The 19,899-nt window shown below is 42.2% G+C and overlaps 1 protein-coding gene across 2 annotated transcripts in view; it reads right to left on the reverse strand.

Annotated features, from left to right (window-relative positions):
- Positions 1 to 19,899, reverse strand: part of plxdc2b (plexin domain containing 2b) — a 113,280-nt gene that overhangs the window by 86,550 nt on the left and 6,831 nt on the right. The window contains exon 1 of one of the 2 annotated variants that reach the window (XM_074622680.1): positions 17,138 to 17,606. The exons of the other annotated variant lie outside the window; for it this stretch is intronic. Coding sequence (XP_074478781.1) covers positions 17,138 to 17,231 — 94 coding nt within the window. The 5' untranslated portion in view covers positions 17,232 to 17,606. Of the gene's footprint in view, positions 1 to 17,137; positions 17,607 to 19,899 lie in introns of those variants that run through there. 2 annotated transcript variants of the gene reach the window in all.

Raw genomic sequence — 19,899 nt, forward strand, 5'->3', positions numbered from 1 at the left:
GGACGAAAAAACACCCGGGGTGATGCACCGAAATCCGCACGTCAGCCGGGGCCGGAGGAAGTGATTTACCTGCTAGCATGCATGTTAGACTGAGATACGACCCCGAGGTGCCGCAGCATGCACAAGCAACAAGAAAGCATTCAAAGTCAAAGTGGCCTCTAACGCCATGACCTGTATTTTGAAACTAATATCAAGCAAACAAAAAGGGATGAAATGATTCTCTGTGCCATGACTGTCTGAATGTTTTGTACATTGATTTATTCTTATTTAAAAAAAGAGAAGACTGGATAGGAGATTTATCTCTGAGCTCCACAGATCGGAGTATTTTATTAACTTGGAACTGAGTCCGATACGGAGCCGACCGTCGGACCACTGCCAACATGAACTCATGTTCACCATGTGGATTTTGTCAGCATTAATGTAAAAATATTGGCTTGGCACATTTTGAGCTTGAGGGAGTCAGTGGGATATTGGAGACTATTAGCTTATCCCTGCACAAAATTAAAACACTTCTTAAAGCCGCTACTGGATATTCAATAGTTTCAGATTAAAGACGGATCTCATGACTAAGTGTAATGTGAAAGGGGGCGTTCGTAGTGATGAACTCGCAGATAATTATCACCTGAATGTGCAGTTACCCTCAGCACTACAAGGCTTTAGAGTGAATTTCAGCTCAGTTTTGGTTTCTGGCCCGTAACTTCACTGTTTTGCTTCACTCTCACTGCTCTCATGGCGCTGTTTTCAGACACAGTAGCAACTGTTTTCAGCAACAACAAGGTCTAAAAACCCACTGTACACTACCTGCTTGGCACCAAACAGCAGACAGACAAAGTTATAGCAAACAGCTGGTGAACATAGTGGAGCATTTAGCAGCTAAAGAGGCAGATATTTCTCTCAGGAGTCGGTGGAGACCAAAACAAAGCTAAAAGGAGACTTGAATGAATGCTAATCTTGCTCAATATTTGCGAATGTGTAAATAAGTAAATGTATCCTCATACAACTGTATGATATCTGACAAAAATGTATTCCACATTTTTTGTGCGTTTTACTACAAATGTCCAGCAACATGTGACGCACGTGTCAATTTCTGCTCCAGTCTTTTCAAATTAAACTTCCGTCTTCACAGGAAAACTACATAGTTAGGTTCAGGAAAAATTTGTGGTTTGGGTTAAGATAACACAAGATGCAGTGTAACTTAAGTACGGAAGTTACGTGACAAAAACTACTTAGTTAAGTTTAGAAAAAGATTGTGATTTGGGTTAAAATAACTCCGGAAGTGGTGTATCTTCAGTACGTAAGTTACGTGACAAATAAATCAACTTTGACTTCTGGTTTCACACGGGGTACGAACACCGGTCTCCTGGGCGAAAGTCAGATGTTTTTTGACCCAACCATCCATCCCGACAACCTTCCTACGCAGCTTTTGTTGCTCTTTATACTTCCTGGTTCACAATTACGTGGATTAAATACGAACTGATTTTGTGGTATATATACGAATTACAGTGCATTACTTTTCGTAGGTATAGCTATGAACCTTGTATGAGAACAGCCTGTTTTGTTAGCAGAGTCATTGAAGAAAAAGGACTTGTATTTAACATCTAAACTTATCTATCTATAGCAAGTATGTTTATAAGCTGTTCAGTGTGCTACAGCTGACTAACTACTTAGATCTAGATCTGTATGCTGTAGCAGAAACAATATGCAACTTCATTTCAGTCTGACTTGCACCTACAGTTCTGTATAGGATCTTCCTTGCAGGGTGTCCTACTTTTCTTTAAAAACATCTACACTTGACCTCAGTTATTTTGAATGACGCACTGAGAGGGCAGAGGGGAAAGTATTTACTTCTCATACTGTTAAATTTATCTCCTCTGATAAAGTAGTCATAACCTTTTACGTGTTATGTGTCCTAACAGAGCTCATTGTGCGACTGATTTACACTTAGATGCTTCTGGGGTCGAAGAGTCCAAACATAAGCAGAGAGAGAGTGAGTGTCTTTTCTCTGAAAAATGACAAACTTTATGAGGCTCCACTGACCTTAACAACCCTAAAAGCCCCCCAAAGCATTTCCCTGTCAGTGGCATTTTGCTGTAAACAAAGAGTTATCGCTGAATCTTCTGAATGTGCTCCCTGCAAATGCCAAGATGAAAAAATAGACAACATCTTGCTGAAACTGCTAAACAATAAGATGATAAAATGCAGCCAGTGACAATTGAAAAGGTTTACAGCATTTCTTTCTAAACTGACACTCGGGCAGCATACATTTTAATCATTTGCTCTGTTTTCTTTTATAAGACACTCAAAATAATTTGAAGCTTTTAAGCTGTCCAATCAACTTTTGAGTCAATGTTATCATGCAGACATATTTATAGTATATATATATATGTAGTAAAATGGCTCATTCTGGAAAGCATTTCCTAAAGTTTTCCTTTTAAATCAATTAGTCTCATGTGGGACTGAAAGTCTTTACTGAAGCTTTACTGCCGTGTAAATGTCAACTCGTCTGAACTGTAAGGTTGAAGGTTAATGTGCCCATTCAATCCCGTATTTGCTCATTGATTAGAAACCTTTCCCAGTATCCCAGTGTATTTGCCTACTCGTCGAGGGGGTATTTGTCTGAGGTCTGCTGGCGAGTACTTTATTTGGCCACAGGCCGACACCACGGTGTTAATGTGTTTGCCTCCCTCCCGGCCAGACGGATGAATTTAGCCGCTGAGTCAGAGAGTCGCACCGAGGTCTCTTCTTGTCATAAGAGAAAGGTCAAATGTCGAGATGATGGCCATGCTACTGACTGCCTGCTCTGTCTCCCTCTATTCATCCACTCTCTGTCTCATTTATAATTAAGGAGAGATTTCCCTCTTAGCCCTCACAACATGCATGATAGCACAGTGGATCCTGTAAAGCCCCGAGCTCGACTAAATGGCCAAATGTATGTGGACAACTATGTCCTTCCTGGGGTTGCTTTTCTTTTGCTCAACCACCGTCATGTTGGAAATCTTAATGTTGAAGCAAAAATCATAATCATGATCATTTTGGTCAATATTGAGATCACGACCACGGTTGACAGTCACGCCAGGAGCAGGAAGCTCCATCCCTCCCTGCAGGGAGCACAAAGAGGCGAGATCCGGGCGAGGGATGCTGTAAAGCGCCACCTTCACCCAGGTATTTCCAAGCTGAACTAAAGCCGGTCGCGTTGTGGAAAGCGTTCCCAGAATAGAGTGAAGGCTGTTATAACAGCATTGATGCCTATGGCTTTAGAATGAGATGTTCACCAATCGCATGTAGACGTGGGCGTAAGTTTCAGGTGTCCTCATACTTTTGGCCGTGTAGTACACACACACATACACACTGATGTCATGGTGTGACTTTAGCTTCAGGTGCAAACTCAATATTTATCAGCGAGGTATTGATTTCTAGGCTCTTCATCAGCCTGGGTAGGCAGCAGGTGAAGGACAGGCTAAACTCAGATGATAGATGACACAGCTAAAGACTCCCAACACTGTTCATCTTTTACAGAGCTCACGTGTATTAAAAGAAAACTGGGGCAGGAAGAGAAATGAGAATAAGAAAGGGGGTGGGAGGGGAAATGAAGAAGCACAGATAGAAGTAAAGGGATGATAAGGCGTACAGTGAATGCTCATAATGCATCCACCATCAGGTACTCCAGGAAGTACGCAGTGGCGTCTGATTTTAGCATCAGATTACTGTGACCTCCAGCTTATTAAAAACACATCCTCAGTCAGTCGCTCAGGGTCACTCTGTAGCAGCGCAGGCAGCAGGCAACCAATCATTCGAGCTCGATGACTAATCACATGTGACACTTGAACATTAAGAGGAAGCTGAGAAATGAGCAGAGGGAGATCTTGATGATATCCAGGTAGAAAGAGGCTCCTATACTGTAGCTCTGCAGGATTAGTTAAATTTGGTCTGTCTGGAGATCTCACTGATGTAAACTGTCAGAAAACTCTTGCTAAAAGTTATAATATCAGCTCCTCTTCTCTGTTTTTGCCTTAAAGTTTAACTTAAATTCTCCCTTTTTGTGTATGGAAAGACTCACTGCAGCTTTTGTGCATTTTCTAAGTAACACATTGGCCTAATACCTGCCTAGTGGCTAGTTTGGCACACCCTCAAACAAAGCTAGTTAGAGCGGAGTCCGACCAATCACAACAGAGTGGACCAGCTGACCAATCAGAGCAGACTGGGCTTTTTGGGAAGGGGCAACCCCTTCTCACTCCCAACTCGTAAAATACCACCATTTGGTAAGTGCCCCTCTGCACCGGAAACCGACGCATTTAGCAACAGTATGTGACGACCCGGGCTTTCAACTAACTCCAATGTAAACCCACCCGCGGCGTTATTCGACAGTCGGAGCAAGTGACGTAGTATTAATAGCGTGAGAGTCTGTTCAGGGCGGGCAGGAGGGGTGGTGGACGGGTCAAACAAACACAAGACTTCGGTATCGTCAGTCTAGTTAGTCACTAGTCACGTGAGTTGCTAATCAGTGAAGTTAACGTCAACAACGACCGTTTCCTAACCCTAACTAAGTGGTCGTGTTGCCTAAACCTAACTTCCTGTGAAAACTGAAGTTTATTTTGAAAGGACACTGATTGTAACGAGCATATATCCCCAGTCCGTCCAAAAATAACGCATTAGGGGTACCCTGTGCGTCGGTCTCGATGCCAAGGGGCACTGACCAAGCGGAGATATTTGACGAGTTGGGAGTAAGACTATGTTGGGGGGGCGGAGCTTAAACAGAGTGTTTCAGACAGAGGGTGAAAAGAGGTGCTGCAGCACAGCCAATAAAGCTTTTTTTAAACATTAAAGCATGAAACATGTTCTAGTAGAGACCAAAAATTCAAGTATGCACCTGAAAATACGCATTAAAGGTCCTCTTTAAATTCAGTTTGACTTTAAAGTGTCACCTGACCTTCATGTTTATTCTTGCATCAATGCAAAGAATGATCCCAAAACAACCATCCCTTCCATCTGTTTACACATAAGCTAATACACAATAAGTAGCTGACCGCTGCTGATGGGCTGCTGTGAAGTGGCTGCTCAGTAACCTCAGAGGCAGGACCTCACAAATACAAACAAATACACAAATGAGCGTTCAAAAGCTTGCACGTGCACATAGAGGCATGAAATCTTGAGCCTGACCTTTCAAAACACCCTTCAGCTCTAATTGTTTGCAGAAATGATGTGCAAACAATAAAACGCCTCAGCATAAGATCGGATGAGCCGATCTCCCCCCTCGGATCTGAGCTGATCCTCTCAACAATTGAGGAAAAACACACAAATTCTCTGCATGTGGCTCTACATCCGCCAAGACCAAAAAAAAGCCCTGAGGCAGGGAAGCTTTTTTACAGTAAACAAATAAACTTTAGTTCAGGGAAATGCCCTTTTTTACCACTTTTGGCTCATTAGCTTTCACCATAACTTTGTTTTTGATTCTTTGTAGATGATTTTCCATTGTTTTTATTCAGGAAACGTCGCTTTAAATGCCACTTTTTCAAAAGTAATTCCAGATTTTGGTTGGCACTTTGACAGGCTGAATGTCTAATCCCTAATAAGCATAAAAAAAATCATGAATCATCTCTAAATCTAGTGGACATACAGCTCTGCTCTGACCAGAACTGTCAGAAGGATTTAATGGAATTTAATGGCTCCAATTAGCAGAAAACGTCAATGTGACTTTGAATGACATATTAAGAATCATGTTGTGTCACACAAACAGCCCAAATGGCTTTGCAGCAGCGGGGAAATGATAGATTACTGACGGACTGAGTAACTGGTATGCGCCTTCAAAAGAAAACCAGCCATTTGGGGCAGACTTGTGGCAAGAAAAGGACAACAAATAAGTCATTTATATTCATATCGCCAACTCTCATTTTCAATTTTGGGTTGTTTGTTGATAGATGGGATTTTCAGAACATACATCATTGGTTTGGCAGCTGTCTGGAGACATTGCGTTTTTGACCCCCATTCAATATGTGCTGGGAAGCAGGTCTTTCATTTTATCAAGCCAAAAACTAAACAGGGAAAATATACTGCATCACAGATGTCAAATTACATCCCCACTACTCTTTATATGTGACTTAAATAAATGTGTTTAGTTGAAGTTAAGGTTGGCAGCCAGCAGGTTCCAGCTGCGATGATGCACAGTGCGTTGGCACCTTGACCACTTCCAGCGTCTGTGATACCAGGGGCCTTTGGGTGAACAGGGAGCCGGCCAGACATTTAATCAATATCTGGACCTCCTCTGCTGAGACACGGATCAGCTTTTGGTTGCTGTGGGACACCAGTGTAATGATAAACCCCTCAACACTGCCTCTGGGTTGAACAATAACAACAAAATGAGGCTGGATGTTCTGAGAAAAGGATATTTTTTGGGTTTATTTTTCCTTTTTATACGGTGGCTCTGAGGTGCAAAACACAACAACATTGGACTAAAGTAGGTATGTCACGACACTAGAAATTTCGTAGTCGATACCAACACCAGTGGAATTCCACGATTGTCGATTACCCAATTCGATATTGCAGTAAAAAAGAAAAGTAAAACAATGAATCCCATGTACTTAAGCATACACTCCTTTATTAAAGTTTGAATACTGTTTTTTGCAAATCTATTATTAATCCCTGATGATCCGCCTCAAGTTTCTTGCCAAAAGCTACATTTTATAAGATTACATTTGAACACATCATGATAACGTTATGATTTACCTTTGCCTTTGCTCATTTTACTGAATAGCGCTTGCACACATCATGATGTAACTCAATGCAACTTCCGTACATTAGCTGTTAGCTCCGGTATTTAGCCAAGCAGGACTGTGCTGCTAACAGCAAACGTTAACTAACTTCTGTTCACAATGTAGCTTTATCAGGCAAATTTTCTACTGGATCTCCGGTACCTGAGGTACTGTAAAATTTTCTGAATTTTGGCATCAACTTGGTACCAAAGTATCGGTTCTTGTGACATCCCTTGACTAAACACAATAAAATAAACATTACAGAAAACACATTTTAAACACAACATTTCAATAAACAATTTTGTTGTTGTTGTTTCTCTTTTGTTGTGTTTTCACTTCTATTTTGTTATTCTGTTTTGTCCAATGCTGTTGTGTTTTGAACCCCAGGGCCACCATACTTCTATGACATCTATCAGTTAAAAATCCCCTGACTGTCTATTGCTCATAATGATTTCACGGTTTTACATCGCTCGCTCATCATTCACTCCCAATCCCAACTGTTCGAGAGAAGGGCACATTTATTACCTTTGTGCAATGGTATGAATAACATATTCATAATTATACTGCTAACACTAATTTACTTTCCATCTAATTAAAGCATTCTGGTACACGGGAGAGAATGGGCTTTAAATGGGAGTCAATTACCACTTTATGATGTTAGGGCTCCTCTCGCCACCTGACAAAAGAGCTCTCACATAAACACCTTTTAATGGTCACAAATAATAAGAATTCCCTGCATAACAAACGGCATTCATCACAGACTCTGGACAGGACATCGTAAGCTTCCGAAAGAGGATGTTATTTCAATACAACACCTCACTGCTAGGAATAGAGAGTAATACATTTCTGCAGCTCAGCAATCCCAGAAAGGTGACAGAGTGCTTCAGCGAGATGGGCCCAGATCTGTAGAGCATTCATTCTCAGTGACAGTGAGCAAATACTGAATGTTTGGGAGAAAGGAGACAAAAGACCCATCAGCCTAAAGAACGGAAATTATTGAGAGCCTCCCTCTCTGGGCGAGAAGAAGTGCTTGATACTCAGCTGTATGAGCAGCCACTTTCTCCTCCGCGCACTTTGTTCGTCAAAGACAAAAGGACACGAAGGGAAATGCAAAATATTCCGAGCACAAACAGACACATTCATACACAGCTATACCTAACAAATACCTGCAGTTAATAGAGACGCCGTGAGCAGTCCGGCCTCGGCTTGCAGTCCAGCCAATTTACTGCTCGCAATGCCAAACCACAGACTTTGATCTATTGTGGCCATTAAATTGATGTGTTGTTGCCTTCTGGATCATAACATATGCACACTTTACAACCTCCCTTGATATGAGGATGCTTGTTCTCGCTAGGCTGTACAGGAAAACACAATTAACTCCCACAGTGCAGGACATACCGGACTCGTCTCTAGTTACCTGGGCAGAGTTTCCCACTTTCTCTGTCTCCCTATATAGTACACTCATACAAAGGCTGCTGTTACACCTTGCAATTCATCACCACAAAGACTCAAAGCAAGCCTTTGTTCCTGGCTCGGTGCTGAGCTCTGGGAGAAACTCTCAGCTAGTAAGCATTGGCGAGGAGACAAGACACCTGAACACCTGGCACAAACTAAACCTCATTTACCAGAATCACTTGTTGACTTTGTTTTTTTTGTTGGTTTGGCTCACTTTTGTCGAATCAAGCATGTTTGATCGAGTCAGGAGAAGAGATAGAAGCGGTAAACAGGACATAGATGAAAATGTGCTGCGAGTGCAACTCCCATTATGAATGAGCTGTCAACTGGCCTCCTGTTTACAGCTTCGGGATGAGCTCAGAGCCCAGTTAGGAGGTGGACAGCTGGAGCAAGTTTTGTCCAAAACAAAGATCACCCTGACCTCCAGAAACCTTTTCTTGCTTCTGGGAAAGAGTTCTTTATCCTCTCATTCCTGGCAGCGCTGATTCCTGAAGGGCCGAGTGATGAACAGCAAAGCCGAGCAGGGAGTCTTACAGATATATCACAAAAACTGTTGAGTCTTCATGACTCATTCGAGGAGAGAGTTAGCCAAAGTCGCAGAACAATGTTGACCATTCTCTTTCCAACAGTAACAGATGACCAACTTTATTTCTCTAAGGCTGCAGGGCCCAAAAATCTGTCTCAATTTCAATTTCTGTGGCATTTTGTGTTACAAAACATCAACATTAAATCCACCATAAAGTCCCTCCAAGTATATGTAGAACAATATGTTCACATGACAGCAGCAATAACCAGTTTATGCAACCTCAACATTTGTTTTGTCCATTTGAATTATAGTTGTTGGTGGCAAACAAAAAAAAAAAAAATGGAGTCATCAAAGTCACAATCTATTCTCAGCCCGCTCACGCAGAAACACACTTGTGGCTGTAAATCTTTTCATTTCCACCCAAAAATGCCCCGGCACGTCAGAGCGTTGCACTGTGAAGAGCCGTTGCTGCGGGGCATGCTTGTTCTTTGTCAGGATGAGTTTAGTCGGGAAAGAGAAACTTCTGGACAGGGGACGTGGAGACATTTTCCGGGCAGAGTAACAAAGGCAGCGCTGTTGGACCTACAGCAAGGAAAACACATCAATGTCTGCGAGGGTTCGCTTGGCACCGCTCGAAACGCCGTTTGAACATACTCAAGTGTGTGCAGCATTAGCAGGCTAATCATGGCAAAGGCTACATGATGCACCGGGTTGAATTTAGAGGACGGACAACAACTACTGTATGTAGTAAAACCGCAATTGATGGCTTTTCGAGTGAGCATGCTATTAACATGATAAACAGACCAAAAACAGATCAATCTGAGGTTAGGTTAGAGGGCAGGTTAAATGTAATTGCACTGAAATAAATTAAGGTATTTTGCATTTTGCTGACCGAATCTATCTAAAAATAACACAAGGAAATCAGTCACAGGTACAGTAGTCTTGCATAGTCAGACCTTTCTTTAGCGATGTGATGGCCTGGTATAGGAGAAAAAAACGCTCTGGCTTGTTTGTATTTCTTTAAACCAATGGCTAAAGTAGGCGTCCAATGGCAGACTTATTCTGTGTTCACGGAGCGACACAGCAACAGGCTACAAGTCGGTGACATGAAGTCATAAACTGACGCCCAACACTTGTCGCTGCGTGATGGGAGTGACGCGCTACAAATGAAGTTGCGCTGGTCTTTTTCAGCGCTCCAATGACGCGGCAAAGCATCAACAAATCATATGTTTTTGTTTCCCCCTTTCACCCGAATATCTTACTTTCCCTTGGAAAGTAAGATAGTTAGCCTGACATGTTAACAATTGCAGCTTATGTTAGAGCAGACAAACACACTCCACCCCATACACTTTTGATCTTGTGTTTTTGGTTTTGGAAAAGACTAAAAAAGACACCACCCTTCAAACTCTTATACGAAGTATTTCTGTTGCCAAAGCCCCACGTACGCTGGCTCAGCATGTGAATCCAAAGCTTACTGTTGCTAAACCAGGAGGGGTTTAGTGAACGGGTCAATTCAATATTTCAAAATGAAATACTGGAACAGATGCCAAAACAATACTTATTCAATAACTCAATTTGCCAGAAACCCTGCAAAAGCCAGTATTTGTTTTAACAAAGTAAGACAAACTTCTGAAGTGTTTCCACCAGACCTTTATATCTGACAAGAGAATATGTAAACAGGATTCTGACCAAACCTTCAGGGCCAAATTTCAATCTGGACTCGAAAAGTACCGAGGTTTGAAACTCAGCCCCTAAAAACAACATGCTGATCCTGCCTTCGTATATTTCACTCGCCGCTATCTGAATTAAAAAATATGCAAGAAAACAGCAGTGCAAGAAATTGCCTGGGAACTGCCGGACACAGATACAGAGTGTGAGAGAGAAAACTTTCACACACAGTTGCACATATAGGCGAAGGCATGTAGCAGCATGCCGTAAACCCCGTGAGTGACACTTGCTTTTGTGGGACAAAGCCAAGCCGGCGCTCCTGCTGGGCTCAGGATATGAAGCCTGCTTCAGGGTCTGGTGACAGGCTCCTCCGGCACCTTATCTTCTTTCAGCATGACTGGACGGCCTGCAACACCACGCTCTCTCCCCTCCTTCATGATAGCCATGCATGTCACACGTTGTTTCCCTTCGGAGAGCCGCCCCCTTTCAACTTCCTTCAGCGAGCGCATCAAATCTTTGGTTTCTTCTCATCATTTCGGTGCAGGCGCCGCGTGAAAAACAGGAAGGCGCCGTACGTAATTTTCACATTTGCAGAGGCTGGTTTGTGTTATGATGCACGGCTAAAGTATGGACACCTGTGGGTGTTTATGTGTTGAACAAACGACCAAGATAGAGGTCAAAATCGAAATCACTCCCTGTTTTTTGAACGGAGAAATTCGTAGTTGTTCTGTAACACCTGCAAGTAATTTTTTTATCTTTCCACCATCAGTCACAAAGTTCCTCTCCAACAGGTCGGCTGTGTATGAAGCATGAAATCACCCCATCTGTGTTTCACAGCCAACAGGGACCCTGTTACAGGCCACACAGCTGAGCGCCAACCAGCCAGCCATTTTATACAATATGTTACCCATAAAATTCAGCACTGTGAACTTTAGGTTTCTGACATCAAATACCTGGCACTTACTGATGTGCATCGAGATTATACCGTAGGTGCCAGGGTTTAACCCCTCCAAGGCATGCTGGGATCTAATGAGACAATAAAAAGATCCTGCATGAAACTCGGCTGAGGTAAAGACATTTTTACCCATAATTCAACTGTCCAGTAGTCCTCAGCATACAGGAAAGACAAGACAAAGAGGAAAGGAAAGATGTGTGCATGTGACTGGTATTACCATGAGCCAGATTAGATGACTTCAAAGGAAAAATCCTTCCTAAAAAAGCTCCACATTGTGATGGTTAATATAAAGTATGCTGCATTTTTCCTAATTCTCTTTACAAAAAGTCGTATGAATGTCATGATAGTGCACAAGGCAAAAGCGTGTAATAAGAACGCCGTTCTTGCTTTAGGCGTGTCATTTGTCCGCCCGTTTAGTCTGTACTGACTGCAATGTAAACGCACCTCGTCAATATGCTACACTCAGAGCTAACAACGTAGAATAAAAAGTGAGAAAAAACATTTATACTTTTTTTTAATCAAACTTCCAGAAAATCATCAAAAGAAAATACACATTTCTAAGCATGTTTTTTAAATTTACAGTCTTTCCACACAGGTTTTCCATGCACAAATTGAAAATGTGTATGAAACAGGTAGCTTCAATAGGACTTCTTGATACGCCAGCTATAAGGTGCGCTTGCTTTGCTTTGTGGAAATATTTCTTGAATTCAACCGACAAACATACCATTGTTTTCTTTCCTTATAAAATATGATTAAAACATCTCCCTGAATCCTTTCTTTTTCGGCTTTTCACTGCCATATACCACCACTATTTCCTGACATTCCTGGTGTATCTTGCCCTCGCCGTCATACAGTATAAATAAACAAACACAACGAAACCGCAGAAAGAAAACACAAATTTGTATGCAGCGCTGTGTTCAAGTATGTTTGGCATACTGCTATAGACGACCAAGTGATTGATTGTAACAGGAAATAACAAACAGATGCAGAAGCAAATGAGGCAGACGAAAAAGAAAGTAGATACTGTAGTACACCAACTCCCTCACCGACACTTCATCACAAAATGACTCCTGGCTCTCCAGAAAATATAACAGTTCAAGAGCAACCAAGGGAGGGATTTTCCTTTCATATTCCTATCATTTATTTATCCTAATAGAATAACCTCTGCTGTTAATCATCGCTCACTATACTTTAGAGTGTAATATTTGCATTATGCATCTGTATTTCTTTTGTCTTGTGCTGCTAAGAGGGGGAATTGCCTGTTTTCTAACCTCTCCTTGTTATCCCCCAAACGCAAAAGAAAAGCCTCCCACCTAAATAAAAACTAATTTCACCCCTCAGCTGATGATCTAGCATCTCTTATAGGGCAGCAGCCCTCAGCGGAGTCAACAGGAGGAGCAGATAACAGCCTGGCTGTGGTCTACTGGCAGCTTTGCAATCATCTGAGGAAAAGGGATGTTTATCGTGAATGGAAAACGCTCGTCATCTCTCGCTGAACCGCTGGCGTTCAGATGTGTAACACTTGGTAACGAGGCCGCTGCTCCTCTGACCTTTTCAAACTTGCTAGACAGATCCATAATTTGGCTGATCTGAATAAACTAAATCAAATCACACAGAGGAGAACAAACCAGGGAGTGATTGCTGATAACATTTGGTGGAGCTCCGCAACAAAAGGTGCTTTTGAACCACATGAAAGACAATGAGAAAAAGCTAAAGAGGAGCTTAACAGCGCTGGGTTTCATTAACTAGTGGCCTCTTTGCTCTTTGTCTCTGAGCCTATTGAACTCTGTGTGCCGCTCCGGCCCTCTCAAGCCTTCAAATTGAGCTTCTTCCCGGAGTAAAAGGGCCAGGGAGCTCAGCGGCGAGGGCCAGGCGTGACTAATGCAGGAGCCTGGTGCTGCTGTTGCATGCTGGTACGGGGGGACGACCCTGCCTCCCTGCCTCCGCGATGTATGGCAACGGCCCACTGTGGCTGCATACAGGGCAGCACATAAACCCCAGCAGCCGCCACTGCCGCCGCCGCCCCTCCTTGTCTCTCATACCGCCCCACCCCCGTCATCCATTCATGGCAGATCCTTTCAGCAGGTCATTCAGAGGGCCAATAAAGAGGCTAGCTCATTCTGCCCGTTCTGAAATGTGCAATGTCAGAAAGAAGGAGAGACGGGGGGGGGGGGGGGGGGGGGGCAGATTCCAAGAGGGCTTACAATCTCTTCACTAAAGTAGACTGAGTCGGACCTCCCATTTTGTTCTCCGCAGACAGTTGATGTCGGGAATCATCCCTTCAGCATGACAAAGAGAAGAGACATGGCAGCATCTGTCATGAAAAGGGATGAGGTTTGATATCAAATCTGAATCCTTTCAAGTCCCTTATTGAATTCTTCGAGGTCGTTTGTTTGGTGGGAAATGAAGGCATCACTTATACATATAAAATATGTACTGTGTATGAGCAGTATCGTACCTTTAACCACTGGGATTCTACTGTGTGGAAAGGGTGAAGGGCTTTCATCACATATTTACTCACTACTCTGTGACTTTTATTAACCCTGTCCAGACTCTTATCCTTACCAGTGCTTTGCTCTATTTCATTTTCCACTATGGATAATACCCCCTCAATGTAGGCTTCCCAGCTCATCGCCATAGCGGCGCCGCATTGACACTGCTGTGACATCATCTTCAGTAACACTCGCTGAATCCTTTCATCGGCAACCAAACGAAGGAACGTCTGCACTTTGTCAGTTGTACAGCGTAGAGTAAATAGTGTATTGGGCCAAGGGACGGAAAAAAATTGTGGTCGCTATTGACGGTAGCTTGGCTTGAAGGTAACCCACAAGTTGCAAAAACTTTCGTGAGACTCGCTGCTTGACGACCTAACACTAACTATTCAAGGTCAAAACCTAACCTTAACCAGCTCGATCAAATGGTGGGTTTGTGCAAGTGGCGATTCCAGTGATGATTCTCTCTGACCAATCAGTGGTCTGCAGTGTTTTAACACCACTTTATCGGCTCAGATCGCTTGGAACCTCGACTGAGATAAAAGCATCAGGTACTATCCACAATGTTTGCTCCTGGAAAACCCAAAAAAGAGTGAGTCTAGTTGAGTAGAGCCGTGCCGGTCCATGCAGTGGAAATGCAGCATTAGGCTTAGCAGAGATGAGTTGTTGGGGTTAGGGATGAGGTTGGGTTCAAGTACTGTAAGGGGAAACACACAGTGACAACAGCCTGAGGCGGAGCACCCACCAGATGGTTTGTTACGCCGAACCATCTGAGAAGCCGTCATTGGAAACTGTTTGGAAAAGGGCAGACACTTTAAAAAAAACACCTGGCAGGTGATTGGATGAACCATCTGTCAATCAAACTCTTGCCAAAGCCAGCCAGGAGAAGAGCAAAATCATCTTTTCCATCAAGAAAAGCCTTCAGTGCCGTTCTTTGCTCTTCTTTCAATTAATAAATACTCTCCAGGTCTGATATAGCTGATGCTGTTGCAGCATCTACGCTAACCTCTTCAGGAGCCGCCATTGTTGTTTAGAATTGAAGAGTGGAAGGAAACAAACTTAACGTTGTTAAGTTAGCACGTGTTTGTTTACGTCATTGGTTCTCTTGCAAACACCTGTAGTGTCAGAGCGAGGCAACAGGGACTAATGAAAGATTCGATAAGGGATTTTCTGGCTAGGGAGTTTAAGGAATTTTAACTGACTTGAAACTGGATCCAAAATGGTCCCAGCTATCTGAACTACTGTCATGAAGGTCGAACTTCAGAGCCAGTCTGCATGTTTCTCTGCAGCTCACACTCATACGTGAGTGTGTGATTGTATGATTGCAAAGGTGGCTGCTGGCAGTATGATGGATGAGGAAGCTGAAGACATCCATATCGCTGCCTGTGAGCGGATTAACCCTCTACCCACCAAAGAAACACAACTCGGAGCATCCACAACGAATTAAATTCCACACACAACCACAATCTTAGCACATTAACAGCCCTCAGCGCTGGCTTTTAAATTAGACCGCATCATTACGCGAGGCAAGACTTTCTCTCTCACGCTCTCTCCCTCTTTCATTCTCCTATCGTGCACAAGCTGACACACTCCAGACTCTAGTGGAACATCTCTTTTTCCACTCCGGGAGAAGCACCGGAGTGCAAATTAACCCCCAATTTTGTGAGTGTGCCACTGGTGAGTATCACTGGGTGAGCATCACAGAGCCACAGACTGAAAGCTTATGAAAAAAAAAAGAAAAACGATGCACCGAGCTCACAGGATGTTGTGTAATTTCACCCAGATGTGCCTCACAGCTCATCTAACTAATAAATCCAGTCTTTTCACATCTCAGGCTCTGCTGGAGCTGCTGAGACGCTTTCTAAGAGCCAGGAAGCTTTTCTGGTGGTGAATGGAGCCTTATTATTTTACTCCCAGAGTGGAGGAGTCCACCTGTGCTCTATTAATAAAAGCCTTTCTGAGGAAGGACAAGGGGCTGCTCCTTACAGCAGAGTCGAGGTCAGTCTACGACAAGGGAAGCACCTCACCCAGATGTCTAAAAATACCGTCCTACATACTAAATGTGTCCGGCTGGGGCAGGAGATGGAGTGATGAAGCACTCTAAAAGGAAAATGCCCTTTTCGTTTATGGATGTTGGTGTTTTATGGAGTTTTCCTCCTGTAAAACAAGCCTCATTCCCACAAGAAACACACACACGCCTTTGTTTTCTAGTGCAGCAGCAGCCCAGCAGATTGATTCAATTCATAAATAAGACTGAGTAGGACTGTGTGAAACTAAAAAGTGTGGCCGATAGCATCTCTCCCAAACAGAGCCATACATTCCAGTAACTCTGTGGTCTGCACACACACACACTCAACACACACAGGTTTAATTTACAGTCACTGTCAGCGGCCGAACATTTCTCTAACCACTATCTGATACGTGATGAAAATCCCTTGCCAGCAATAAAAGCTCTGGGAAACAAGAGCTCGCCTGTGTGGACGGGGCCAACGTTGGCATGAACTTGTTCCACCGTCTGTCAGAGGGCGAGCTGTGATGGACTAGATGTGAGATTAATGGACTTTGTATAGGTGCACAACGCTGAGGCTTTACAGTAGGGCATATTGTTCACACTGGCGTCCTCATCCTCCAGTTATAATCAAGGACATCAAGATGGACAGGTATCCAGCATTTCCTCTGCAGGACTTATACAGAGAAAAACACCTGCAACTCTGCAATTAATGATCTCAAATGTGCAAAAAGTTGCAGAAGGATGTTCCAGATCATACCAGAGAGGAAAATCTCATGTATAAATAAGACAGAAGACACAAAAAGAGACATTTTGAGAGGCAGTTTGAGATTTCCATCCCCTGCACTGATTGCTTTGACTGTATTACTACATTATACAGTAATAATGAGCTCAGCCTCAGGGGAAATGGATGTGCAAAGATAACCACAAAAAAAAAAGCTCAAACATGTTGTAATTGTGAAAATATGATAATTAGAATAAAACAAAGTCTTTGATCCAGACAGGAAAAAGGGAAGTTAGTAGGTCATGACATCCTTCTTTACATAGATTGTTCCTTAAAAAAATAAAAAAAAATAAGGTAATGAAAGAGAAACAGCCTTGAGGGTGTCTGTCTTCTCCTTTCTTTTTTTTTTTTTTTTTGCACATTTCAATATAATAAGGTTTAATGCAACTACAAAGGATGCAAATTTGAGCCTCGTGCAAAAGCAACGCACACTGTCCACCTGTGTCTGATAGTTGCATGTTGTTTTGCAGGTCTGAATGTTTTTAAGGTGCAGGTTTTCTTACCGTTCCCGGCTGTGATCTCGGCTCTTGCATCCCCAACACACTGCAAAACTAAAACAACTCCAAGGAGAAGGTTGAACGTCTTCACAGCCTCCATATCCCCAAGTTACACCGCCGATTTCTTCTCAGTAAACCCGGTCTCTCTCCGTCCACCTCCTGCAGTGGACTCCGGTAATAACTCCTCTGCCTCTCGGGCTGCTTTTTAAAAAGAGAAACCTGCCTGCGCTGCACACTGAGCTGCACTGAGCTGCTGCTTTTTTGTTGTTTCCAGCGTGCGACACACTCACTGCGCGCTCCTGGAGAGAGTGGAGACGCGCTCGTCCTATAACAGGTCTCCAACCACCAGAAATGAACACAAAATAACATAAAAAAATATGTAATATGAAATAAAAGTTCTCCACTTAAATGTTCATCCCAGTCCGACACACTGGTCTCATCACACTGGTCTCATCCCACTGGCCGGAGGTGCAGTGTGTGTGTGTGTGTGTGTGTTGCGCTCCTGGAGAAGACAGTGCGCTCCTTACGTCATCAGCTCCTCGGAGCCAATGGCAGGTTCAGGTTCAGGTGACTTTATTTGTACCCGTAAGTAAATTTGTTTTGCAGCAAAAATAGAGGATGAAATCCGTATTGACAATAAGGTACACTGTAAACAATTGCTGTTAATTTACAGCAGGATTTCAACAGTATTAACCTGTTATTGCTAAAATCAGTGCTTTACTGTTAATACAAAAGAAAACCTGTTAAATTACCCTCATAGGCTGTTTTTTAACTGAACTATAATGCATTCTTAAAAAACAGCACTTTACTGCTGATCAACTGTCTAAAGTATCATCAGTAACAGTTTCATGCAGTATTTTTTTTAATTCTGGGACCTGATCTGCACATGTGAGGCTTGTACATTGTACATGATTGTAAAATCAGTGAATTAGCTATGTTCTTCACTCACATGTTGTTCTGGTTTGCATTCTGTGCTTGTAGTCAGCTATAGACAGACATTTTGGGAAAAGTGTCAACAAGTCTATTATAGCCTTTTTCCTAACAAAGTGCCTTTAATTGTATTTAGTGTGACTATTCCTATGTCTGTAACCTGCTAAGTCTATTCATCTATAGGCAAAAATTTATGTTTATTAAAATGTATGTAAAAAATAAATAGTGCATTAAAACAAATCAGTAGGATAATGTAAAAGAAAGGTGAAAAACAGCTATATTATGTATCTTTAAACAGTAAATTAACTGTAAAATACTGTGAAATTAATAAAAAAAAACAGTTCAAACTGTATTTTTCATTAACAGTACAAAGCTGTAAATTTCAGCGACAGTATAATAATGTTAATTTTACAGTAACATAAAGGCAACCCTGCTGCCAGTTCTTTACTGTTATTTTATTGGGAAATTCTTAACAGTGTAGAGCACAGACAAGAGACAGACATACCAAAAACATGACAAAGAGTACTCAGCAAAAAGCAGGCCACAAAAACAATATGAAAAAAAACACTGAAATATCAGAACAAAAAAGACACAATAAATGAGAAAAGGGATAAACGTTCCATAAATATGTGCAAAAGCTGTTAGGACTTATATAAATGAACAATTGCAGCTGGAACAAAGCTGTTCCTGGCTTCTTCTTCTTCTTCTTCTTCTTCTTCTTCTGTTTTGATGCTCTCGGAGTGTGTGCAGCAGAAGAAGAAGACAAACACACACAAAGCGTTTCTCCAGCTGCCAGAGAGACAGTGAGGATTTTTTTTTTTTTGCCTTGGGATATTATATCCGCAGCGTGTCTGACAAGCTGCGTTTTGAGTGATGTGGGTAGATGCGTTTGGAGCTTCAGGAGCTGCTGCTGTAGGCCTCCTCCTGTTTGCCAGCAGACAAAAAGATGTTCAACATGCTGGACGACTCATTCCTCACACAGGGCTTTGTTTTTATTAGCCTATACATGTGATGAATGCTGTATAAAAAATATAATATACAAGAGGTTTAGCTTGAATATTGGCTCTTTAGAGGTCAGTTTCTATTTAAGAAGTTATAAATAAGTTATTTTTGTTTGTTATTAGGCTATTTTACTTATTATTTGAGTGTCCCTGTGTTCTGTTACACTTATAATGATTATTTATTTTTTGTGATCTATCTATCTATCTATCTATCTATCTATCTATCTATCTATCTATCCTCACCTTCACTGTACAGACAGGTGATTGGACTGTGAGGGCGCCCTCTTCAGGTGCAAGTTGGGTCATAATGTATTAACCCTTCTGTTTTGTTTACTTTACCCACAGACACCACTGCTGTATGAGCATACTTATAATAACTGCAAAAATCAACAAAAATCGTTTCCTTTATATATTTCCTTATTGAAACTCAATATGTAGAAAAGTATTGAGGTGGTGGTGACCATTTCCTTTTTCCAGAAACTGGGTAAATGAGCAAAAAGCCTGGTTTATTACACCAAATGAGGAAATATCTCATGTACGTTATTTTTGTTATATATTCCTTTTGTTTGCTAAAAAGAGATGTGCAATATCTAATCTGACATAGTGGTGTTACTTATGTTTGGGGTCAGTTGGATCAGAGACGTCTGACTTCCTGTTAGACCTCTTAAAAATCCAGAAACAGAAATCCAGAAAGATGTGTTTAGGATGTAGTAGAGCGGCATAAAAAGAACCAAGTCAACACCAATATAGGGCTGTCAAACTTAATAACGCGTTAACGCAAATTTGTTTTAACGGCAGTCATTTCTTTAAGGTATTAACGCAATGGATTTTTGGAGG

The sequence above is a fragment of the Sebastes fasciatus genome, chromosome 21 (assembly GCF_043250625.1).
Source record: "Sebastes fasciatus isolate fSebFas1 chromosome 21, fSebFas1.pri, whole genome shotgun sequence".
Taxonomy (NCBI): Eukaryota; Metazoa; Chordata; class Actinopteri; order Perciformes; family Sebastidae; genus Sebastes; species Sebastes fasciatus.